Here is a 24,664-nt window from a genome sequence, read left to right on the forward strand (position 1 = left end):
AAAAAAAAAAAAAAAAAAAAAGGAAATGGGGCACAAAAGCTGAATCTGTATTAAATAAAATTAGTTAGGTCATGACAGTCTCAATTAGAGCTTTGACAGTTGTGATGGAAATAAAAGGAGCACTTGCTTCGGTGAATTATAAATGGTACCTGCCAGTTGTCTGGATGATAAAGACAGAGGGTAGAGGAGTCCTATAAAGAACATGGATCAGCTGCCTCCTGCACACCCCGGACTGGGGATGTGCCCACAACCAAAGTAAGTGCCCTTGACTGGAATCGAACCTGGGACCCCTCAGTCTGCAGGCCGACGCTCTATCCACTGAGCCACACCGGTCAGGGCTATACTTAACTTTTAGAAGAAAAAGAGACACGTAACCAAAAAAAATAAATGGATAATATTTATTTTTTTAAAAATTCCAGGGATGCCCCGTATCAGTAAACAGTCCCGTTTCTTGCGCCTCCGCTATAGCTACCTTCGGTTACAATCACTGTTCAGTGCAACGTACGGGAGGCATTTGAAATGCCTCAAACATTGAAAAACATGAGCTTATCGCCGGTACACCATCCTGTTTAAGGCAGAAGTGTTTTCCACAGTGGCTGGTGCAGTGTTTGCTAGTTAACCAGAACCACTCATCCCACAGCTACTCCAGTTAATTCAGGTTTAGAACCATTAAGGTCATGAAACGAGGGAGAGAAAAAGTTCCCTTTTTATCAGCAAAGTCAAGTGACCTCTGCCACATGCTACCTCACGACCTTCTTATAAATACACCGTGAAATACAGTGAAAGAAATGTTACACACTCATTACTATGCTTTGGAAAAAATTAATCCTATGTAAGCTGATACTTTTTGACTTGTGATTTTTAACCACCTTCCACAACTCACACTGAATGATACATGTTTTTATAAGATAATTGCTTTCAGAAGAAAAAAGAATGGCATTCATATAAAAATTCTCTTTTATAAAAAAGTGTATAAATATCATTCTGCCACATAGACGTCTTATCCTTCCTACTACGGCCGTTCCTATGACATTTGTGAGATCATGAATATTAAACATGTTTGGCGTCTTAGATACAAGTGTATAGGTGACAGAGTATGGTGTCACTTCAGCAGGAGTGACATGCTGGAGATCTTTAAAACTTCAAAGTAGTTGTTAGAAATGTTAGTATTTCATTGTTTCGTGCTGTAAGCTTGTCAGCTTAAGTGTTGTATAAGCTTGTCACCTTAAGTGTTGACCTTAAGTGTGTTTATCTACTCACCACCACCATCACCATCTCAATGAATTCTCCATACAGACAGACAGGTGTAATGGTGTGGTTCAGTGGTAAAGAATCCAATCTTAGGCTATGCCTTAGATCCTTGGTTTTATCCCGTTACTGTGAATTTGTACAAACTCCATTTATAGTTGAAAACTGTACTGTGTAGCACGTTACTATCCTATTACAAAATATCGTTTTCTGTAAAAGCATTGAAAAATTTTCTTGGGCATTCAGAAGGCCTATTTCTAGCAATATTCCAAATGTTTAACAAATAGGTATTTCAAAACTCCAAATAGAAGGTCGGTTTTCGTACTGTCTGAAATGAGAGGAACAGGAATTCTACAGGAAACCTGACCCATGTCATCTCATAGAACCTTAAAAAATAATCCAAACAAAACAAAGCAGCTATATAACAAAAATCTTTCAATTATGAAACTCTTGAAAGATCGCAAGTCAGTTGGATTTATGAAATGATACAAGATAAAGTTGAAATAGCTGTGTGCTTTTTAAACAAATCGTTTTTCTTTTCCCCTAAGGTTATAAGAAAATGGAAAATCTGCCTTTCAATGATGCAGAGATTTAAATAAGCATTTCTCTATCTCCTCTAAGAAACTTTCTCATCTTAAAGTCATAAATATTCATAACACTCAAATGTTTTGTGTGGCCAGTCTTTTTTATGCCGCTGATTTAGACTGGATGGTACAATTTAGCCAGGATGTTTTAGAATGCTAAATTAGGTGTAAAATATTATTTCCGGTATTTGTCCGTCTTCTATGGAAGTGCCATTATTATTGCCAGGTGAGCTGAAAAAGAAGAAAACAGTCTTGCTGGCAGATGTTTCATGCACGACTTTCTTCAGTCCTTTTGTGCCATAGTGGGAATCTGAACCCTAAATGAGAACAAAAGGTCCATTAGTCATTTCCCTTTAATAAACACTCAATTTAAGATAGTGTTTTAATTCGATTGATGACCTACTTACTATGTTACCTTATAGCTCCTGTATAAAATTTTATGCCAAGCCATTTAATGAAAATGGTATTGTTGCTACAAAGCTAATTAATGATCAAAATGACTGAATAGAGAGCTCAGCTATTAGAGAATAGTGAAATGGTTTTAATAAAATTGTTCCGGCCATAGCCAGTCTGGCTCAGTGGATAGAGTATCAGCCTGTGGACCAAAAAATCCCAAGTTCCATTCCAGTCAAGGGCATGTGCCTTGGTTGCGGGCCCATCCCCAGGGAGTGTGCAGGAGGCAGCTGATTAACGTTTCTCTCTCATCAATGATTTTAACTCTCTATCCCTCTCTCTCCCTCTCTGTAAAAAATCAATAAAACATATTTTTGAAAAATCAATAAAGTAAAATAAAATGTCTTTAAATAGCTGTTTCACTTTATTTCTTTCAAACACTTTTTCTCCTGCCCAAAGAGCTACGTCTGACGAAGAACCGTTGCTGTGAGAGCAGAGCTGTGCTGAGAGGCACCTCCTTTCCCAGAGGCACCCCCAACCCCGTCCTGAGAGGCTTTTCTGTCACCAGCTCTGACACGCAGGAGGAAACCCAGGCCCCCGCGTCCCCATCCGGGACCCTCCCGCGACTGACCTTGAGGGTGGCGCATGCGGTGTAGCACACGTTGGGCAGGATCTCGATGGGGTCCTTGAACATGACCCTGAACGTGCTCGCGCTCCCGTCACAGCTGAAGCCGGTATCGTTCTGTCCCAGGGTTTGTTTCTTTTCGTATTCGATGATCTGTAATTTCAGAAAGAGAATTCCACTGAAGCCAAACCAGCTAAGACAACGTTTCTTAGGGAAGAATTTTATAAAGCCCTCAGGGACGGCAGAATAGCCCTCTACAGCTCTGTGCGGTCACTTTTCTATCCTCGTCTCTAACCGCCAAAAAGATGGCGTTAGACATGCTGTCAGAAAAACGGCTGTCACCCATGGGGCCAGGATGGGAGATGTCAGATAACGGGCGTGGCTGCAGGAGAAAGGAGCTTCCGTAAGATATATGGCTTAGCAACAGTGTTTTTTTTTTAATGTATGGATTTTATTTATTTATTTATTTATTTAATATTTTATTGATCTTTTACAGAGAGAAAGGGTTAGAAACATCGATGAGAGAGAAACACCGGTCAGCTGCCTCCTGCACCCCCCTTACTGGGGATGTGCCCGCAACCAAGGCACATGCCCTTGACAGGGATCGAACCTGGGACCTTTCAGTCCGCAGGCTGATGCTCTATCCACTGAGCCACACCGGTTTCGGCAGGAATCCACTTTTCTGAAACCAGATTTTTCAGATCAATTGTAAAACAGGACTCTCTGGGCTTAAAATGCCACCCAGGGGCTTCCTGATTCCTTTGATAATTATACTGAAATTTGGATTTTGTCAAAACAATTATCTTACGGTAAGATGACAGTTTACTTCAAGATGACAGATAGTGGGAGGGTGAAGTATACCTGTATGTTCACTTGATAATCCGTGGGGCCGTGGATAGATCCATATAAACCGAATCCGACTATAGAGATTCTTCTGTTAACTGTGAACCTGAGAGAATGAACCAGATATAAAATAACATACATGACTCAGTACAAATCCACGTCCTAAAGCAGGGGTGGGGGAACATCTGGCCCGGGGGCCACAAAGGCCCGAGAAATCCTTGGGTCCGGCCCTGCCAAGGCATTAGGGGGAGTTAATTAAATGTCTGACCAAGTAGAGCAGGCTAATTTGTAAGTTGATGATTTTATATGGTCTACAAATGATGTTGTAAATATCCAAATGGCCTTGCAGAAAAAAGGCCCCCCCCACCCCGCCCCTGTTCTAAAGGTTCATACATTTTTTTAAAGATATTTATTTTTTTTTTAAATATATTTTATTGATTTTTTTTTTTTACAGAGAGAAAGGGAGAGGGACAGAAAGCCAGAAACATCAATGAGAGAGAAAACATCCATCAGCCACCTCCTGCACACTCCCCACTGGGGATGTGCCTGCAACCAAGGTTACATGCCCTTGACGGGAATCGAACCTGGGACCTTTCAGTCCAAAGGCCGATGCTCTATATCTACTGAGCCAAACCGGTTATGCCTGAGCTTCAGTTCTTTACATGAATTACTTCCTTTAATCATCATAACAGCTCTATAAACGAAGTAACACAGTATTACTTTACTACCCGCTGTTTTTCTAGTTGAAGAAACAGACGTTTAGAGAAACCACCTTGCCTGGGTCAGACCCAGGTGTCCGCTAAAGCCCCCTTCTTACTGCTGTTATACTTCCAGGACAGATGAGGACTACCTGGACCAACTTTTAATGTCTTATCTCTACATTGATTTCTTATTTAAAAAAAAAAAAATCAAAGCAATATAAGTCTCTTTTTCAAAAAATAGAAAATGCAGTTAAACAAGAGGAAAAATATTTAAGATCCCTGAATCCACCAGAGAGAAACCCCCATTTATGCTCTGGCACGTTCCCTTTTCACTCTTTTGTTAAGTAGGAAAGATTCTTTTCTATGAATATGTATGCACTAGAGGCCCTGGTGCACAAAATGTGTGCAAGAGTAGGCCTCCCCTCCGCTGGGTGCCAGCACTGGCTTGCCTCTGGCTCCTGGGACCCGGGCTTCCCTCCAGCCACTAGCCGGCATCCAGGACCGGCCGGCACCAGGGACTCGGACTTCTCTCGAAGGCCCAGCTTCATCCAGCAGGTCGTCCGGAAGGATGTCCGGTCTAATTAGCATATTATGCTTTTATTATTTTAATATTTAGCATATTATGCTTTTATTATTATAATATTTAGTATATTATGCTTTTATTATCTATAATACCTAAATATTTTATTATTTAGGTATTATAGATAATTTTAAAAATCATGTCAGAATACACATTTTTTTAAAAAGTTTATTCCAGTATTATTGCTACCATTATGAAGTTCATTCCACTATGAAAGTTCTATTTCTTCTTCGTTGCAACCTTGCACAAATGTCTTTTTTAAATTTTATTTTATTGATTTTGTACAGAGAGGAAGGGAGAGAGATAGAGTTAGAAACATCGATGAGAGTCATCGATCAGCTGCCTCTTGCACGCCCCCTACTGGGGATGTGCCCGCAACCAAGGTACATGCCCTTGACCGGAATCAAACCCGGGACCCTTCAGTCCCCAAGCCGATGCTCTATCCATTGAGCCAAACCGGTCTCGGCTGAATACACATATTTTTATATCTTCTTTTTCATATAAAGGTAAAAGTTAGAACCAATTCATACTATTTAATAACCCTCGCCTGTTAGATAATCTAGCAGGGTCTGTTATTATGTAACAACTAGAGACCCGGTGCACGAATTTGTGCACGGCCAACTTGCCCTGATGGGGCCAATCGGGCCGGGCCAGGCCAGCCGGGGGAGGGGACGCAGGTGGTTGATGGGCCAGCCCCGCCCCCTGGTCAAATTCCTGAACTCTGGGTCAAGGGTTCAATTTGCATATTAGCCTTTTATTATATAGGATGCCATGAAGATCATTTTATAGTCTTAATTATGCCTGAGAATAAATTCCTGGAAATAGAAACACTGGGGAAAATGAAAGGCATTATCTTTTTTTCTTTTCTTTTTTTTCTGAATTTTTTTTTTAGGACACAAAGTTTCCTTTTTATTGATTGGCTGCCTCCTGCACACCCCCCTACTGTGGATGGAGCCCACAACCTGGGTATGTGCTCTTGACTGGATATGAAACCGGAACCCTTAGGTTCGCAGGCTGATGAAGGTCTATCCACTGAGCCAAACCAGTTAGGGTGACACAAACTTTTTTTTTTTTTTTTTAATATATTTCATTGATTTTTTTACAGAGAGGAAGGGAGAGAGATAAGAGAGCCAGAAACATCGATGAGAAAGAAACACCTACCAGCTGCCTCCTGCACACCCCCCACAAGGGATGTGCCCGGAACCAAGGCACATGCCCTTGACTGAAATCGAACCTGGGACCCTTCAGTCCGCAGACCAACGCTCTACCACTGAGCCAAACCGGTTTCGGCACAAACTTTTTTTTTAATTATTCTTTGGGGGGGGGGGGGGTCACACTTCCACTCAATTAAAATAAACATTATCAGCACAGAAGTCTTTATTTCCCCCCACTTATGCCATGGACTCATAGAGAATGGGTTCCAGCAGCTCAGGCTTCTTTCCATCGGTTCTCACAGAGCGTGCCTCTCTGGGTAGAGCAGGCTGGCGCTTCAACTGAACCCAGGTACCTTTCTCTCTGGCTTCCTTCTTTTTCCGATCATCTTTCCTTCACACGTTTCAGGAAGCCATCTCGGCTCGCAGAGGCTTAATATGCTCACTGCGTACATTCATTCTCTAGGCAAGAATCGTGCCCTTGGCTTGCTTGTTCACAGCAATGCCCACTGCATGCGGGGTGACATCGCACTCTTCCAGTGTTGCCATGGTAACATTGGGGGGCGTTCCTTTGTGAACAGCGCCCATTCCCTTCATGTCCACAATATCACCTTTCTCGTAGGTTCGCATGTATGTGGCCAGAGGAACAATTCCGTGTTTTCTAAAAGGCCTAGAGACCATATGGCGGGTGCCTCTCCTCTCCCCCTTTGTGTTAGCATTTTGGCGAATTAGTCTGTGGAACCACGGCCACTGGGAGCCACGCGCAGGGCCGACCTGGAAGATGGCGGTTCCAGCCGGAAAGGAATAAAAGGCATATTCTTAAGGCGTTAGCTGGACATTATCAAATTGATTACGACACTCTACATACACAAGAAATTACAATCATTTCTACCTCACTCCTAACAACCATGACTATTTCCATTTCTTTTTGACGCTGAGAAATTAACACATTCTATTCATATTTCTTTATTAATGAGTTGATATATTTGCTCATAAGCTTACTGTCTACTAGATTTTCTTTAATGAACTACTCACTCATGTTCTTTCCCCATTTTTCTCTGAAAGACTATGTGATATAGTTACTTATGCTTTGTCAGTAATATCCATGACAAAAAGGTTCCCATTTGTCATTTATCTTTTGACTATATGTTGGTGTTGGACATAAAAAATTTTAATTCTTTGTAGCCAAATTATGCCAGGGGTCTTCAAACTTTTTAAAGTGGGGGCCAGATCACGGTCCCTCAGAGAGCTGGAGGGCCGGACTATATGAACTACTAATTCCTACTGTAACACCTCGGCTGCGCTCACTGCCCAAAAAACCTGGCGGGCCGGATCAGACTCCTCTGCGGGCCGCATGTGGCCCGCGGGCCGTAGTTTGAAGACCCCTGATTTATGCCAAGTTTAAAGAGGCCTATCCCTCCCTCTGTCCCTGTTCCAGCATTTTCATGGTTTTGATTTGTAATGTTAAATTTTTAATTTATACAATTATTGGTAGATGGAATCAGTAAGGATCTAACTTTATTTTCCCGGTCGTTAATCTTTCCCTCAGATGCTCATTTATGTTGGGCTAGTTTCTGAACTCCATAGTATCTTCCATACAACACTAACGAATTATAGTTGTATGTTTGACCCATACCACTCGTTTTTAAAAAGAGCCATTTATCTTCCAGATAACCATTTACTGGGTAATTTAGAATAATTTTGACAGGTCTTCCCCCATAAAAACATGCAACTTCTGATTACACTAGTTAGTTTGGAAAGACACTGAGTCCAGTCAAAGCTCTCCATTTCTTTATAAAGGTGCTACACTGTTCATTTCTTATAGGATTTAATCCCATTACTTTGTTATATATTACTATTTTTTAAAATATATTTTTATTGATTTCAGAGAGGAAGGGCAGGAGAGAAAGGGACAGAAATATCAGGGATGACAGAGAATTATAGATTGGCTGCCTTCTGCACACACCCTATTGGGGATGAGCCTGTAAGCCAGATATGTGCTCTGAACCAGGAATCAAACCATGACCTCCTGGATCGTAGGTCAATGCTCAACCATTGAGCCACACCAGCCGGGCATTTGTTACTATTTCAAGTGGAATCTATTTTTACTTAATATTGTAACTGAAAATGTAAACATCTTAAAATTTTTTTATTGTGGCAAAATATATAACAAAATATACCATCTTAACCATTTTACTGGTAGTTGTAGGACTCAGTGTCATTAAGTACAATACATTCACATTGTTGTCAATCAAATCAAACACCCATAAGTGAATTGGGATGACATATAGGAACATCATTGGTCTCTGTGTGCACACATCATAAGTGGCACTATTCTTTTATTGGTTCTATCAATAACACATTTATTTTTATCGATGCCGAGGCTGTTCTCCAAAACCACCAGGCGGCGTTGGTTTTTATAAAAGGCACTGCTGGAGGGGCAGGGACACCGGACTTACTTCAGTCATAGGACAGTCTCCCAAAACAGCGACCCAATCAGCACTCAAGGTCCTGTCAGAATTCATGTGGTGAAACACAGGTTTATAACTAAGAGACTTGAACACTGCTGAAAACAGCAAGGTTAGCGAGCACCCCTTTCTTGAGGTTTTAATAGTCTATCACCTTGCCGAAACTCGTTTGGCTCAGGGATAGAGCGTCGGCCTGCGGACTGAATGGTCCCGGGTTCGATTCCGGTCAAGGGCATGTACCTTGGTTGAGGGCACATCCCCGGTAGGGGGTGTGCAGGAGGCAGCTGATCGATGTTTCTCTCTCATCAATGTTTCTAACTCGCTTTCCCTCTCTCTTCCTCTCTGTAAAAAATCAATAAAATATATTTTTTTAAAAATAGTCTATCATCTTAAAGCAGTATTCTTTAGTATTAATGATTCTATGTGGAACGAAGGTGCAATTTTATCAAAAGTCTTTTTGACAACTACTGAAATCATCAAATTGTTTTTCTTCTTTGATGTGCTACTGTGTTGAGTTATATTAATATATTCCCTAATTTGAGCCATTCTTTCAATCTACAAATAAACTCTATTTGCTCATACAGTATTATTTTTCCAAGGTACTGCCAGAGTCAATATGCTAATATTTCATATAGAATTTCTTCTTTTATGTGAGACTGATCTACAAATTTTTTGTCTTGTCAGATTCCTCTGTGAGGGTTATAATTCTTTCAATAATTAACCAAATAAGCATTTTCTTCTTTTGAACACTCAAGGAAACATTGATTTGTTCCTTGAAGTTTTGATAAAACTCACCTGTACAAACCACCTTGTGAAGGGACAGTTCTTTGATAACTTTTAATTCCTTCCGTGGTAATGGGCTTTCTTCTCCAGTCAATTTGATAAATTATATTTGCCTATAAATAATGATCCATTCCATCAAGACGTTCAATGTATTAGCACAGAGTAAACCCAGAATTAAAGTAAAAATCTTCTCAGTATCTGATTATATTCCCATTATTTTTAAATGCAAGCTTGTTTTCTTCACTGCCTTTGCCAGAGGTTTATCTTATTGGCCTTTTTAAGGAGCCAGTTTATGGTTTTCTCAATCCTATTACTTTTAATTCATTAATTTCTGTATGTACCTATCTCCTTTCTCTCTTTTGCTTTTTTTTCTATTCATTTTCTAGCTACTTGAGTTGAATGCTTAAATGATTTCTACTATAATTTATTTAGTAAAAGTAATTTTTATGACTGTTTCTTTTTGTAATATTTTGTCTACTTTGGCCTTTATTATGAGTTTCAGATACAGTATTCTCATTGTGAATGATTGCTAAATAATCCACAAATGTTTTTAATTTCCATCTTAATCCAATTATTTACAAGGGTCCTCTCTCCCTGGGAGTCCCATATTCGACAAACTTGTTATGAGTTCCTAGTTTTATATAAAACTGCTCTTCAATAAGTGAAAATCCACAGGCATGTTTTAGGAAAACTGGTACTTATGTCAATTTTGACATTTAACCTAAAGAAATGCAACAAAACAAAGATAACTTTCCTAATGGGATTATACACCTGAATCTTTTAAGATTATTTTCCCTTTCAAAGCTTTTATAAATGTATACGGAGATATTTCCTGGAGGTATTTTCTTTTTTTCTTTTTTTTTCCTAAAAATATCTAAATGAGATATTTCCCATGCAATGTCTGTGCAAAGAAAAAACTCACACTAAACAGAGTAAGATTAAATATTAAATCAATTGCAGCCCTATGACACAGTGTCTGACCAATTAATGTCTCGACCTCAGCTCCCCCGTAGAATCAAGCCTGTGTGATTCTTTTTTTTTTTTTAATTTTATTTTACTTAAAAAAAAAAAATGCAGTGAGTTGTTATAGATATCTTAAATTTCCAAAAGCTGTACACTCCCTCTATTCACAAAGTTCTGTATGGGATTGTGGAGGCTGGCCAGTGGTAAATTATGTCCAACGAGACAACACCAGACCAGTACTATGATCCCAACTTAATCTTTGGCTGCGTGATGTTTGTGTGGATAGCAAGATCTGAATGCAAAACACAGACAGACACTGCCATCAGACACAGATGGAAACTATGCACACATTCCCTCCGCCATGTGCCTGTGTGATGCTCACAGGATAAAATGAGATGTTGGTTTATAATGGGGAGAAGAGCCGCCCAGCCCACCGTGGCATGGGGACCAGTATGACAGATACCTGATTCGATCGCTGGTCCCACTGTAGCCCCAGCGGCTCTCCACCTGCTGGAACCGGTTGATGCAGCATTCCTTCCCGCGGAGGCAGCACCGCGGCCGGTCGATGTAGTCCACTCGGGGTTTAGGATTGACGGTAAAGTGGAGAAAGAGATTCACCACTTCACGATCTGACAAAATCCCAGACTGAGCAGGCCCTGCAGAAATACAAACGTAAATCCATTTGAGGCTGACCTAATGAAACGGACAAGTTAGCATCTTGAATAGCCGAAACCGGTGTGGCTCAGTGGTTAGAGCGTCGGTCTGTGGCTTGGTGTGGCTCAGTGGTTAGAAAGGTCCCAGGTTCGATTCCGGTCAAGGGCATGTACCTCGGTTGCGAGCGCATCCCCAGCAGGGGGTGTGCAGGAGGCAGCTGGTCGACATTTCTCTCTGATCGATGTTTCTAACTCTCTATCCCTTTCCCTTCCTCTCTGTAAAAAATTTTAAATTTCTCATCATTGAAGTTTCTGTCTCCCTCAATAAAATATTTTAAAAATCATTAATAAATCAGAGCTTCGATGAAAGCCTGGATTTTTCTATCCACTCCCTTCCTCTGAGTACCCCAGAGTTTCGTTTACCAGAAAGAGCCATTCTCTATGGCAGGAGGGGGGGGGGGGGGGGGCAGGATAGACACGCTCACAAGGGTAGCCAGAGCCAATGTGCCTTCTCCGCTCCCCACCTAACACCTGTCTGAGGTCATAATCTGAACAATGGAATATATTTAGAAGTAGAAACAGGATAGGGCTTTCATTGTGGGGTTCAGAAATCAAGAGGGCAGGAGCTAAAATGGGAAGGGCTGGGGAAGCAGCATATCATATGTCTTAGTCTCCCCATACAATGTTTCTGAGGACAGAAAGTTCCAAACAGCTTCAGCTTATCCAAGAGTAAATAAAGGCCGCTCCCCAGGCTGGTTTAAAACAACCTAAATAAGCCGAAACCGGTTTGGCTCAGTGGTAGAGCATCGGTCTGTGGACTGAAAGGTCCCGGGTTCGATTCCGGTCAAGGGCATGTACATTGGTTGCGGGCACATCCCCAGTAGGAGGTGTGCGAGAGGCAGCTGGTCGATGTTTCTCTCTCATCGACGTTTCTAGCTCTCTATCTCTCTCCCTTCCTCTCTGTAAAAAATCAATAAAATATATTAAACAAAACAAAACAAAACAAAAAAACTAAATAAGAGACTACAAAACTAAATTATAAATTTTTAAACTACAAAAACCAATGTGATAAACTAGAAATTTGGTTTAGGAAGCCATAAATTCAGACTTTAATGAAAAACCCTGATTTTTAAACACTACTAATGTTCCCAAGGAACTAACAATAAGATTTCATAATTCAAGACTATAATAAAATTTGCTTTGTTGAGAAAAAGTCCTCAGGTCATGAAAAGCATTCTCAGACATGTAGCAGTTACCTATTTACCTAAGAAAAGTTGTCAGAGAGACAGGCCAGTTAACACAAGATTAGTCAAAACAAGCAACTTAAGAAATTCTCTCCTAGAAGAACTGGTGATGAGCATTAAAAGCAAAACAACCTAGAATTATGTGTAATTGTATTATTTTAGTCTGGAGAGGGAGAGGAAGAGAGAGGGGGGAGAAAATCAGGTACCATAAAGTGGTCTGGAAAGGCTGAAGGAAGACACACCATCCTAACATTCTCATCTTAAAATAGGGAAGGTGAATAAATACTGTTTTATTATGAAATGGAAATTTAAGAAAATTAAAAATATAATCTTAAAGGGCTATTAGAATTACACCCTATATAATAAAAGCCTAATATGCAAATCAACCAACCGGTGGAACAACCAGTCGCTATGATGCGCACTGACCACCAGGGGGCAGACACTCGATGCAGGAGCTGCCCCAGCCCCCAGGCCCTGATTGGAACGGGGAAGCAGTCTGTGGGGCCCTCCTGGTTGCCCTGCAGATCGGTCCTGATTGCCGGCCAGTCCTAGGAACCCTACCTGTGCACGAATTTCATGCACTGGGCCGCTAGTAAAATTATAGACACAGCACACATACATGTATCATGCAACTAGAAGAGTGACCAGTCCTCACTAATTAATAGCTTATTTTCCTCTCTCACAAAGGGAGACTGGCGACTAACCATTAAAACAGTTTTTAATAGACTCTGGTCACCATGGCCGGTTCGGTTCAGTAGATAGAGCATCAGCCTGCGGACTTAAGGGTCCCAGGTTCCATTCTGGCCAAGGGCACATGCCAGAGTTGTGGGCTCAATCCCCAGTGGGGGGCATGCAGGAGGCAGCCGATCAATGATTCTCTCTCATCATGCATGTTTCTCTCTCTCTCTCCTCTACCTTCCCCTCTAAAATCAATAAAAATATGTTTTTAAAAACAGGACTTTGCCTTACCCGCTGCGAACTCCTCAATGGTCATCAGTGGGAACCGGATTAGGGACAGCGCCTTTCCTAGGACTTTCTGTTTGTTTTCAAAACTCACAGGCAGCTGCTGTCGCTGACATTCTGCTTCTGACCATCGGACAATAGCTCCAAAGAGCCGGCTTTCTCGAATGCTAAGGGTGTCTCTTTCCAGAACTGCGCACAGTGTGTCTACAGGAAATAAATAAATAAATAAATAAATAAATAAATAAATAGCTTGCTCTTTTAACAGAGCAATACAAACCAACTTGCTTCTTATGAAGTTTTCAAACCTCAATAAAAATAGGTGATCCTTAAAACTATAGACTCTATTTTTTAAAATTATACTCTGCAATGACCTTACGCGTTCACTGTAGAATCACATATTTGTTAACATAACCTGCCTTGCCTTCCTCTACGGGTCTTCACGTGGCACCTCTTGCCTCTCCCGCCCTCCCCTCTTCCTCAGACAAAGCCATTACCGGGGCCTCCTCTGTCCAGACCTTCCTAACTCGACTCCAGCGTGAGGTAACCTCCTCACGTTCTCAATTTGCATTGTAATTATTTTCTATATATCTAGTTCAGAAAAGGCAAAAAAAAAAAAAATCACTTTTTGTTCTTCATCATCTCTTTTGTTAATGTCTTAAATCTTAACTTCCTCATATTTGTTCCCTTGATTCTCTAATTAGGTGATAGTTTTCTTAAGAAAAATTGTATCGCCAAATCCGGTGTGGCTCAGTGAATAGAGCGTCGGCCTGTGGACTGAAAGGTCCCGGGTTCGATTCCAGTCAAGGGCATGTACCTTGGTTGCGGGCACATCCCCTATAGGGGGTGTGCAAGAGGCAGCTGATCGATGATTCTCTCTCATCAATATTTCTCTATCCCTCTCTCTTCCTCTCTGTAAAAAAAAAAAAAATCAATAAAATATTTTTTTTTTAAAGAAAAAGTATATCTTACCTGTCTTTGTATTTTTTTTTTTTTTTTACAGGACCTCGTATATATTGCCATGCATATGTGAACAGTCAATGAATATTTATTTCCTGTGACATCTTTTAAAAGGCAATGAATTATTTAAGACTTTTAGGAACATCTCACCAAAATAAAGAAAGTAAAATTCTTAAAGGGGTACACATAGATCATGTGGAAAAAACCACTAATCAAAAAACAGCTTGTCCACCAAGGCTGACTGGTAGGGCACTAAGTGCTTACAGGTAAAACTTAATTCCGTGTGAACTTACCTATGTCAATATCAGTAAACCCTTCTGCATTTATCGCATCCATCGTGCTTTTGTCTATCGTATCGAGACAAAGACTAGCGAGCTGAGGTTCATCAAATAGTCGAGCCTAAACATATAAAAACAATTATTTTGTTTCCATTATTTCTTCATCTTCAGGCTGTGTATATTCAAAGTTAATACTATATACAGTTGTAATTGCTGATTATATAAAAACGCCTACTTAGCCCTAACCAGTTTGGCTCAGTGAATAGAGCGTCGGCCTGCGGACTGAAGGGTCCCAGGTTCGATTCCGGTCAAGGGCATGTACCTTGGTTGCGGGCACATCCCTACTGGGGGCGTGCAGGAGGCAGCTGATGGATGTTTCTCTCTCATTGATGTTTCTGGCTCCCAATCCCTCTCCCTTCCTCTCTGTAAAAAAAAAAAAAATCAATAAAATATATATATATATTTTTTTTAAATTCAGCTTTCACTCTAGGGAAAACAACTTTTTGTAAAAATTACTTTAACTAGAGCAGCAAATCCTTCAGTCACTCAGATTATACAGGCAATCTCACGTTTCCTATGGAATCCATTGCTGCTACTGAAGAGTCTGGCATGCCCTCTGCTAAACATCACTGCGATTGTATCAGTTCATCACAAGTGTTTTCCCTGTGCAAACCATGCTGGCACAGCACACTGGCCCTTTGTGTGGAGTGAAGCTGGGTCTCTTCCAGTAAATGAACCGGCTCGGTTCAAATGACTCACTGGGCAGGGGCAAGCAGCTCACATGACAGCGTGCCGGGTGAGTCACGTGACCCCACCAATGGAAAGCGTGGGTAACACTGGGCTCTCAAACGGGCGAGGCCCTGAGAAGTTCCTTCTCTGTCCTGCGGCGATCTCTGTCAGCCCTTGAAGCTCAAGGTGTGGCCAGAAGCACTGGCAGAATCTGGAAGCCATTAGCGCCGCAGGCTCTCAGGCCCCACCTCGGAGTCTGCTGAAAATAGATGCATCGAACTTTCTATTGTACTTACTGAACTGGCAAGGCTGCTGTGGGTGTTTTGTTTTGTTTTTTAATATATTTTACTGATTTTTTACAGAGAGGAAGGGAGAGGGATAGAGAGTTGGAAACATCAATGAGAGAGAAACATCGACCAGCTGCCTCCCGCACGCCCCCCACCGGGGATGTGCCCGCAACCAAGGTACATGCCCTTGACCGGAATCGAACCCGGGACCCTTCAGTCTGCAGACCGACGCTCCATCCACTGAGCCAAACCGGTTTCGGCTATCATATAGGATTAAACAGTACATTATACATGTACTATATATAAAAAAGATTGAAACAGGGCATCATTTGGGAGCCTGGAATGGACGAATCCAATTTACATCATTTCTAACGGGGAAAAAATGATTTCATTTTCAAACAAATCGCTTCTCTAACAGCCTTCTGCAATGAATTCAGCTGGAGAAACGCGGCTCCGCTGTAGAGTTACACGCAGTTTTTCAAGCTGCGATGGTACACGCCTTAGTCACGTGGACTCACCTGGGTAAGCAGCATGAAGGCGTTATCTGCTCTCAGATGTTTGGTGAGAAATTCCACACAGTGTGCCTCCAAGGCCGGCACTGCGTACTTCTTAGCCGTGTAAAGAGTGGTCATCACTGTTTCCGGGCCAATTTGAACTTCATCTGAATACAGAAATCTGGAAAGCAAGGGAAATTGCAGAGATGGTCAGTGAGGTTTCAGATAAGCAATCCATCAACGTGAAGCCTTGGAGGGATAGGTTTAAGACACTGAGCAGCCAAAGCCGGTGTGGCTCAGCGGATAGAGCGTGGGCCTGCGGACTGAAAGGTCCCAGGTTTGATTCTCAATCCCTCTCTCTTCCTCTCTGTAAAAAATCAATAAAATATATTTAAAAAAAAAAAAAAAAAAAAAAAAAAAGAGAGAGAGACAATGAGCAAACTGAAAACCCGAAACATGCTTCAAACTTTGCAGAGCTACCTGGCCCTTGCACACACATCATCTCCTTCTATTCTTTTTTTTTTTTTAAATATATTTCTTTCATATATATATATATATATATATATATATATTTATTTTATTGATTTTGTACAGAGAAGAAGGGAGAGAGATAGATAGATAGATAGAAACATCGATGAGAGAGAGTCATCGATCAGCTGCCTCTTGCACACCCCCTACTGGGGATGTGCCCGCAACCAAGGTCCATGCCCTTGACCGGAATCGAACCCGGGACCCTTCAGTCCCCAAGCCAATGCTCTATCCATTGAGCCAAACCGGTCCCAGCAAAATATATTTCTTTATTGATTTCAGAGAAGGAGAGGGAGAGAGAGAGAGAAACATCAATGATGAGAGAATCATTGACAGGCTGCCTCCTGCACATCTCCTACTGGGGATGGAGCCTGCAACCCAGGCATGTGCCCTGACCGGGAATCGAACCCGGGACCCTTCAGTCCGCAGGCTGACGCTCTATCCACTGAACCAAACCGGTTTCGGCAGGCCTTTTTAAAAAGCAAGTCACACACACACACACACACACACACACACACACAAAAGCAAATTGCCGCGTGGCCTTTCCTGTGATGCCAGAACACATCAGCTGAGAGAACCATCATGACTGGTCCCAAAAGATTAGGAAACAGGTGCACCAGACTAGAACCAAATGACAGCTTGGATCCAACCCCAACTGACCCACTGAGCAAAAATATATCTTTTTTTTTTAAGCCCCTGAGTTTTGGGGTATTTTACCGTTAATTGCGACAAAAGCTGACTAACATAGGGTATAACAAGAAGTGTGCCTGTCTTAGAGACTGTTCTGAAATTTAAGTGAGTTCCCATAAGGTGCTTAGGTGGCATACGGCAAGCACTCATTAAACGTCAGGTATTTTTATTACTGGCATGTCCATCTGCGTGAGTACTAGGCGTTTGTGAATGTCCAGTTGGAAATCGGGTCTGGACGTGACCCCGAGAACATTAGGGGATGGGGGGGGGGGGGGGGGCAGGAGGGGGTGATGACCCTGGGACAGTAGTCGGCAAACTGCGGCTCTCGAGCCATATGCGGCTTTTTGGCCCCTTGAGTTTTTAGCAGAGGCCATGTTAGAAGGACCCTACCTACCTATATAGTTTAAGTTTAAAAAATGTGACTCTCGCCGAAACCGGTTTGGCTCAGTGGATAGAGCGTCAGCCTGCGGACTCAAGGGTCAAGGGCATGGACCTTGGTTGCGGGCACATCCCCAGTAGGGGGTGTGCAGGAGGCAGCTGATCAATGATTCTCTCTCATGGATGTTTCTAACTCTCTATCCCTCTCTCTTCCCCTCTGTAAAAAAAAATAAAAAAAATAAAAAAATAAAAAAATAAAAAAAAAATGTGGCTCTCAAAAAAAATTTTTTTTTATAGCGGTTACTTTTTTTTTTTTTTAACATATTTATTGATTTTTTACAGAGAGGAAGAGAGGAACTGAGAGTTAGAAACATCGATGAAGAGAGAATCATCGATCAGCTGCCTCCTGCACACCCCCTACTGGGGATGTGCCCGCAACCAAGGTACATGCCCTTGACCAGAATCGAACCTGGGACCCTTCAGTCCACAGGCCAAACCAGTTTGGGCAGTAACTTTCTTTTTGTTTGTTTGTTTGTTTGTTTTGTTAATCCTCACCTGAGGATGTTTTTCCATTGATTTTTAGAAGGGGGGGGGGCGGGGAGAAAGAAACATGATTGGTTGCCTCAGGCACAAGCCCCGACCAGGATGGGGATCAAACCTGCATCCCAGGTACATGCCCTTGACTGAGAATCGAACCAGGAACCTTTCAGTCCACAGGCTGCCTATCTATCCACTGAGCCACACCGGCTAGGGCAGTGGTCGGCAAACTCTTGAGTCCACAGAGCCAAACATCAACAGGACAACGACTGACATTTCTTTGGAGAGCCACATTTTTTAAACGTAAACTTCTTCTACCGCCACTTCTTCACAATAGACTCGCCCAGGCTGTGGTGTTTTGTGGAAGAGCCACACTCAAGGGGCCAAAGAGCCGCATGTGGCTCTCGAGTCGCAGTTTGCCGACCACAGGGCTAGGGCTATTGGGAACTTTCTTGACCTCAGGATAGCACGCTCCTTGCCTCCCTTCTCGTTCCGCTGACAGCTGTCTCTGTCTCATTTTATGCTCCTGCTCCTCTGCAGGCTGGAAACTGGCTCACCCTGTGCCTATGCCCTTTTTTTTTTTTTTCTTTTAATATATTTTATTGATTTTTTACAGAGAGGAAGGGAAAGGGATAGAGAGCTAGAAACATCGATGAGAGAGAAACATCCATCAGCTGCCTCCTGCACACCCCCTACTGGGGATGTGCCCGCAACCAAGGTCCATGCCCCTGACCGGAATCGAACCAGGGACCTTTCAGTCCGCAGGCCGACGCTCTATCCACTGAGCCAAACCAGTTTCAGCTGCAGAAGCCTCTTCATTCAACTTCCCGCTGCCCATCTGACACCTCTCCGGTCTGATTTAATTTCCAAGCAGCTGCCAGAGCGAGCTTCTAAAAATGTAAATCCGATCAGAGCACTCCCTCTCTCAAGGCTTTTCACCACAGGGTACCAACCTCACACCAGATGAGACGCAAAGGCCACGCACCGGCTGGGCGGCCTGCGGGTCCCGGCCAGCCTGGCCTTTTCACCTCACCTCCCACCTCTTCCCCTGTTGCTCGTTCTGCTCAAATCACACTGCCCACTCTTGCAGCTCCTCCAACAGGAGACACTTAGCGCTTTCTCTTGCTTGGCAAGCTCCTGCCCTAGTGGCTTGGTCACTTTTTCTTCAAAACACTTATCAGTGCCAAAACCAGTGTGGCTCAGTGGATAGAGCATCGGCCTGCGGACTGAAAGGTCCCAAGTTCAATTCCGGTCAAGGGCACTTACTTTGGTTGTGGGCACATCCCCAGGAGGGGAGTGTGCAGGAGGCAGCTGATGGACGATTCTCTTTCATTGATGTTTCTTCTAACTCTCTATCCCACTCTTTTCCTCTCTGTAAAAAAATCAATAAAAATATATTTTTTAAAAAAAACACTTATCAGTACCTGGCATGTATCTTTGTTTCTCCCTTATAAAGGATAAGCTCCAGGGCTTTTGCTTGTCCACTGCTGTATCCCACATCTCAAACAGTGGCTGGCACAGTATTTCTCAAATAAAAAACCGAAAAACATCCCTGAAACAGTTTCTTCAAGTGCTTCAAACGCAAGTTCCAAAGCCTTCAACATGAACTAATTCAAGCCATAAACATAATCAGAAAGTGTACCCAAGCTCACCCGCTTCTCCACCTGAACAAGAGTGAACTAGAGACATCTCTCCGTCCCAGTCATCTGTTTCACAGCCAGCTAATACCTACGTTTTTAAAAAGCGGTCCTCAGTCGAAACTGGTGTGGCTCAGTGGATAGAGCGTCAGCCTGTGGACTGAAAGGTCCCAGGTTCCATTCCGGTCAAGGGCACTTACTTTGGTTATGGGCACATCCTCAGGAGGGGGTGTGCAGGAGGCAGCTGATTGATGTTTCTCTCTCATCGATGTTTCTGGCTCTCTATCCCTCTCCCTTCCTGCCTGTAAAAAATTAGTTACAGTTAGGGGCAATCGGGCCAGCAGGGGAGCAGTTAGGTGTCAATCAGGCTGGCAGAGTGGGGGGGGAGGGGGGATATCAGGCTGGCAGACAGGCAAGCGGTTGGAAGCCAGCAGTCCTGAATTGTGTGAGGGATGTCCCAGATTGGAGAGGATGCAGGCTGGGCTGAGACACACATACACCCCCTCTCCATGCACAAATTTCTTGCACCAGGCCTGTACCAAATCATATAATTGTCTAACCACTACACTGTACACCCAAAAGTAAGATAATATTGAATGACAACTGTAATTGAAAAATAAAACGTTTGGAAAATTTAAAATGTGGGGGTCTAAGAGGCAAAGAACCTCACTTCTGACGGGCACTTCTTTAATTACTAATGCAATGAAACATTCTTTGCTAATTAGTTGTATTGTTTTTACTTCCCCTAAGTCATCTATCCTGCCCTTTAACCATGGACATCAATCTTCCATGGTTAGATGTGAGCCTTTAGGACTATCCATCTGTCTTGGAAATATAAATTTAATTGAACTAGTTACAAACAACAAAGAAGAAAACTGAAGGAAAATCACTTCTTTTTTTTCCCCCAACATATTTTATTGATTTTTTTACAGAGAGGAAGGGAGAGAGACAGAGAGTTAGAAACATGGATGAGAAAGAAGCATGGATCAGCTGCCTCCTGTACACCCCCCACCAGGGATGCGCCTGCAACCAAGGTGCATGCCCCTGACCCGAATGGAGGAACCCAGGACCCTTCAGTCCTCAGGCCGACGCTCTATCCACTAGGCCACACCGGTTTCTGCGGGAATGTCCCTTCTCACCACTCTGTCACACGCAAGACTCGGCCATTTATTTCATCCCAACACATTGGACTCGGGCAGCCAGAGCCGGCTCAGTATCAGGGAACTCACCGGGTCCCAGACGTGAGCTCGCTCTGCCAGCTCGGGCCAGCCACCTGCCTCCTCTGGACCTCAGCCCCCTTTGTCAACGGTGCAAAAAGCAATCCCTCGATCTCCCTGCTTGTCAAGAAAAGAGAACACTGCCACACGAGCAGCTCCCTTCCATTCCATCAAATGAACCAGCAGTCAGTCCAAGGAACCTCAAACAAGCAAAGGACAAAAAAACAAAAACAAACATCCGAGGCCGATGTGGCTCAGTGGATACAGCTTCAGCCTGAGGACTGAGGGGTCCCAGGTTCGATTCCGGTCAGGGGCATGTGCCTTGGTGGCGGGCACATCCCCGGTGGGGGGTGTGCAGGAGGCAGCTGATGGATGTTTCTCTGCCATCGATGTTTCTATCTGTCCCTCTACCTTCCTCTCTGTAAAAAAATCAATAAAGTATCTTTAAAAAACAAAAACAAAAAAACTATTCTTTTTCCAGCCAATGTGACCTGGTCTGCAGCATCGCAAGGCAGGGTAACACCTCGGACTTTCTGGGGTGATCGCTCTCCGGGGTTCTGGCCACGAGCACTGAGCGCTAAGGAGGAAGGGGGGTGTGTCAGAGTTTTTTGTTTGGAAATTTTTTAAAAATGGCCATGTCGCCGAAACCGGTTTTGCTCAGTGGACAGAGCATCAGCCTGCAGACTGAAGGGTCCCGGATTCCATTCCGGTCAAGGGCATGGACCTTGGTTGCGGGCACATCCCCAGTGGGGGGTGTGCAGGAGGCAGCTGATCGATGACTCTCTCTCATCGATGTTTCTAACTCTCTATCCCTCTCTCTCCTCTCTGTAAAAAAAAAAAATCAATAAAAAATATATTTCTTTGCCGAGACCGGTTTGGCTCAATGGATAGAGGGTCGGCTTGGGGACTGAAGGGTCCCAGGTTCGATTCCGGTCAAGGGCACGTACCTTGGTTACCGGCACATCCCCAGTGGGGGGTGTGCAAGAGGCGGCTGATCGATGACTCTCTCTCATCGATGTTTCTAACTATCTCTCTCCCTTCCTCTCTGTACAAAATCAATAATATATATATATATTTCTTTTTAAAAATGGCCATGTCGTCGGGGATCCAACGAGCCTTTCCATCAGTACCTTCCCTAAAACCTAAACACGGACCTAGGGAGGCACACGCGCCATTGGGACCCCCACCCCCCCCCCCCCCCCCCGCGGCTGGAACGCGAGACTAGGGCGCCTTCCAACGGCGGGGGGAGCCCCTGCCGACAGGCCCGGGGGGCCCCCCCGGATGCCTTGATGGCGCCCACGGGGCCGGGACAGCGCCGAGCCGGGCGGGGCCGGGCGGGGCCGGGCGAGGGGCAACCCCCGGCCAAGGTCACCTCCGGGCCTCGGGCCCCGCTCACCTCAGCAGCGCCAGGAAGGCGGCGGGCTCCACGTCGGGCAGCTCGATCTCGGCGGACGTGGTGGCCATGCCGCCGTTGAACATGGCGTCGAAGACGGCGCTGCCGGCCGCCAGCACGAAGCGGTGCGCGGGGATGCGCTGGGGGCCGCCCGCGGCGGCGGCGGCGGCGGCGGAGGCGGCGGAGGCGACGCCGGCGCGGCCCTTGCCCAGCACGAAGCGCACGTCGCTCAGCAGCTCCGAGTTGAAGAGGAAGGCGAAGCGCTCCTTCAGCGACGCCTTGGTCGCCTGCCAGTTGTACAGCGGCTCCCGCTGCAGGGGCAGCAGGGGGCCCAGCGCCAACGACGACGATGGCGGCGGCGGCGGCGGCGGAGGAGGAGGAAGAGGCCCCGCGGCGCCCGCCTCCGCCTCGGAGCCCAGGCCCTGCTCGCCCGGATCGGCCGGACCGAGCGAAGCCATCGTCCCGCGGCTGCGGAGAGGGCGCCCGCCGCCTCCTCCGACACCGCGGAGACGCCCACCAGCCCCGCCCACTGGGCCCGCCCCCGGCGCTTTCGGAAAGGCACTTCCGGGATGGCGCTTCCGGGAAGGCGCTTCCGGGACGCGCAGGCCCCGCCTCCAGAGCAGCCGACGTCTGGGCGCGCGCCGCCCGGCCTCTGCCCGCCCTTGGACCCCCATCGCCGGCCGCGGCGCCCCGCGGGGACCCGGGACGGGTCCCTGGGCGGGTCCTCAGCGACTTTCTCGCCGGAAGGGGAGAGAGGGGACCAAGGCCAAGGCCAACCCCTCTGCCCTCACTGCCCCCTCTGTCCTCTCTGCACCCTCTCTGCCCCCTCTGCCCCGGCCCGCCGTCTTCTGTTACCCCAGCGCCTTCCCTTCGCCTCTTTTTCTTTTTCTTTTCTTTTTTTTTTAAAATATATTTTATTGATTTTTTTACAGAGAGGAAGGGAGAGAAAGAGAGAATTAGAAACATCAATGAGTCATCGATCAGCTGCCTCCTGCACGCCCCCTACTGGGGATGTGCCCTCAACCAAAGTACATGCCCTTGTCCGGAATCGAACCCCAGACCCTTCAGTCCACAGGCGGATGCTCTATCCACTGAGCCAAACCGGTTTCGGCTTTCCTTTTTTTTTTTTTTTTTTTTTTTAAATGTGTTATAATCCATTTACCAAAAGCTTACTGTATTTTAAATCTCAGAGGAACCCCAAATGTCTCAGAGCAAAAATAGTGCAGCGGTTGAGTGAGCATCTATTTAGGAACTAGGAGGTCATGGGTTCCAGTCCAGGTCAAGGGCACATGCCTGGGTTGCAGGCTCCATCCCCAGGGTGGGGTGTGCAGGAGGCGGCCAATCAATTTTCTCTCATCATTGATGTTTCTATCTCTCTCCGTCTCCCTTTCTATCTGACATCAATAACATTATATATTTATTTTTTTAATATATTTTATTGATTTTTTTTTTTTTTTTTTTTTGCAGAGAGGGAGGGAGAGAGATAGAGAGCTAGAAACGTCGATGAGAGAGAAACATCGACCAGCTGCCTCTTGCACACCCCCTACCGGGGATGTGCCCACAACCAAGGTACATGCCCTTGACCAGAATCGAACCTGGGACCTTTCAGTCCGCAGACCGACGCTCTACCACTGAGCCAAACCGGTTTCAGCCTATAACATTATATATTTAAAAAATTATAATCCTGTAACTAGATGGACTAAGGGGGGGATGGGGAGAGAAGACTCAAAATGCTAGCATCAGAAAGGAAAGTGTAGACTTGACCGCCTATGCAACTTCTGTTAGGTTATAAGAGAGTTAGGGTTAGATTATAAGAGAGTACTATGAACAACTGTATGCCAAAAAAATTAGATAATCTAGATCTGTGGTTGGCAAACTGCAGCTCACGAGCCACATGCGGCTCTTTGGCCCCTTGAGCGTGGCTCTTCCACAGAACACCACAGCCTGGGCGAGTCTATTTTGAAGATATGGCGTTAGAAGAAGTTTAAGTTTAAAAATTTTGGCTCTCCATGCCGAAACCGGATTGGCTCTGTGGATAGAGAGTCCGCCTGCGGATTGAAAGGTCCCGGGTTTGATTCCGGTCAAGGGCATGTACCTCGGTTGAGGGCACATCCCCTGATGGGGGGCGGGTGCAAGAGGCAGCTGATCGATGTTTCTCTCTCATGGATGTTTCTATCGCTCTCCTCTCTGTAAAAAAAGCAATAAAATATATGTTTAAAAAAAGTTGGCTCTCCAAAGAAATTTCAAGGTATTTGGCTCTGTTGACTAATGAGTTTACTGACCACTGACCTAGATGAAATGGACAAATTCCTAGAAACACACCACGGTATGAACATCGGT

At 44.6% G+C, this 24,664-nt stretch overlaps 1 protein-coding gene across 2 annotated transcripts; it reads right to left on the reverse strand.

Moving 5' to 3' along the window:
* Nucleotides 1-381: 381 nt before the first annotated feature.
* Nucleotides 382-22,856, reverse strand: BTBD1 (BTB domain containing 1). 2 transcript variants are annotated; one of them, XM_084869169.1, is made up of 8 exons: nucleotides 22,328-22,854; nucleotides 15,969-16,125; nucleotides 14,450-14,555; nucleotides 13,206-13,403; nucleotides 10,803-10,995; nucleotides 3,712-3,799; nucleotides 2,857-3,003; nucleotides 382-2,149 (listed from the first exon to the last, which is right to left on the reverse strand). In XM_084869169.1, the coding sequence occupies exons 1-8, from the start codon at nucleotides 22,780-22,782 to the stop codon at nucleotides 1,994-1,996; spliced, it is 1,500 nt and encodes a 499-aa protein (XP_084725295.1). In that variant the 5' UTR covers nucleotides 22,783-22,854; the 3' UTR covers nucleotides 382-1,993. The 2 variants fall into 2 exon arrangements, with proteins under 2 accessions (XP_084725295.1, XP_084725296.1); XM_084869170.1 differs by lacking the exons at nucleotides 382-2,149; nucleotides 2,857-3,003; nucleotides 3,712-3,799 and adding an exon at nucleotides 5,856-6,899 and having other exon boundaries at nucleotides 22,328-22,856.
* Between the last annotated feature and the right edge of the window lie 1,808 nt (nucleotides 22,857-24,664).

Source organism: Pipistrellus hanaki, assembly GCF_964339955.1.
Source record: "Pipistrellus hanaki genome assembly, chromosome: 21".
NCBI lineage: Eukaryota > Metazoa > Chordata > Mammalia > Chiroptera > Vespertilionidae > Pipistrellus > Pipistrellus hanaki.

Coding starts and splice junctions, on each gene's coding strand:
- BTBD1 (XM_084869169.1), bottom strand. CDS start 22,782: ATGGCTTCGCTCGGTCCGGCCGATCCGGGCGAGCAGGGCCTGGGCTCC. Junction 10,996..13,205: donor CATTGAGGAGTTCGCAGCGG/GTAAGGCAAAGT, acceptor GTATTTCTGCAG/GGCCTGCTCAGTCTGGGATT. Junction 3,004..3,711: donor ATTATCAAGTGAACATACAG/GTATACTTCACC, acceptor CTGAAATTACAG/ATCATCGAATACGAAAAGAA.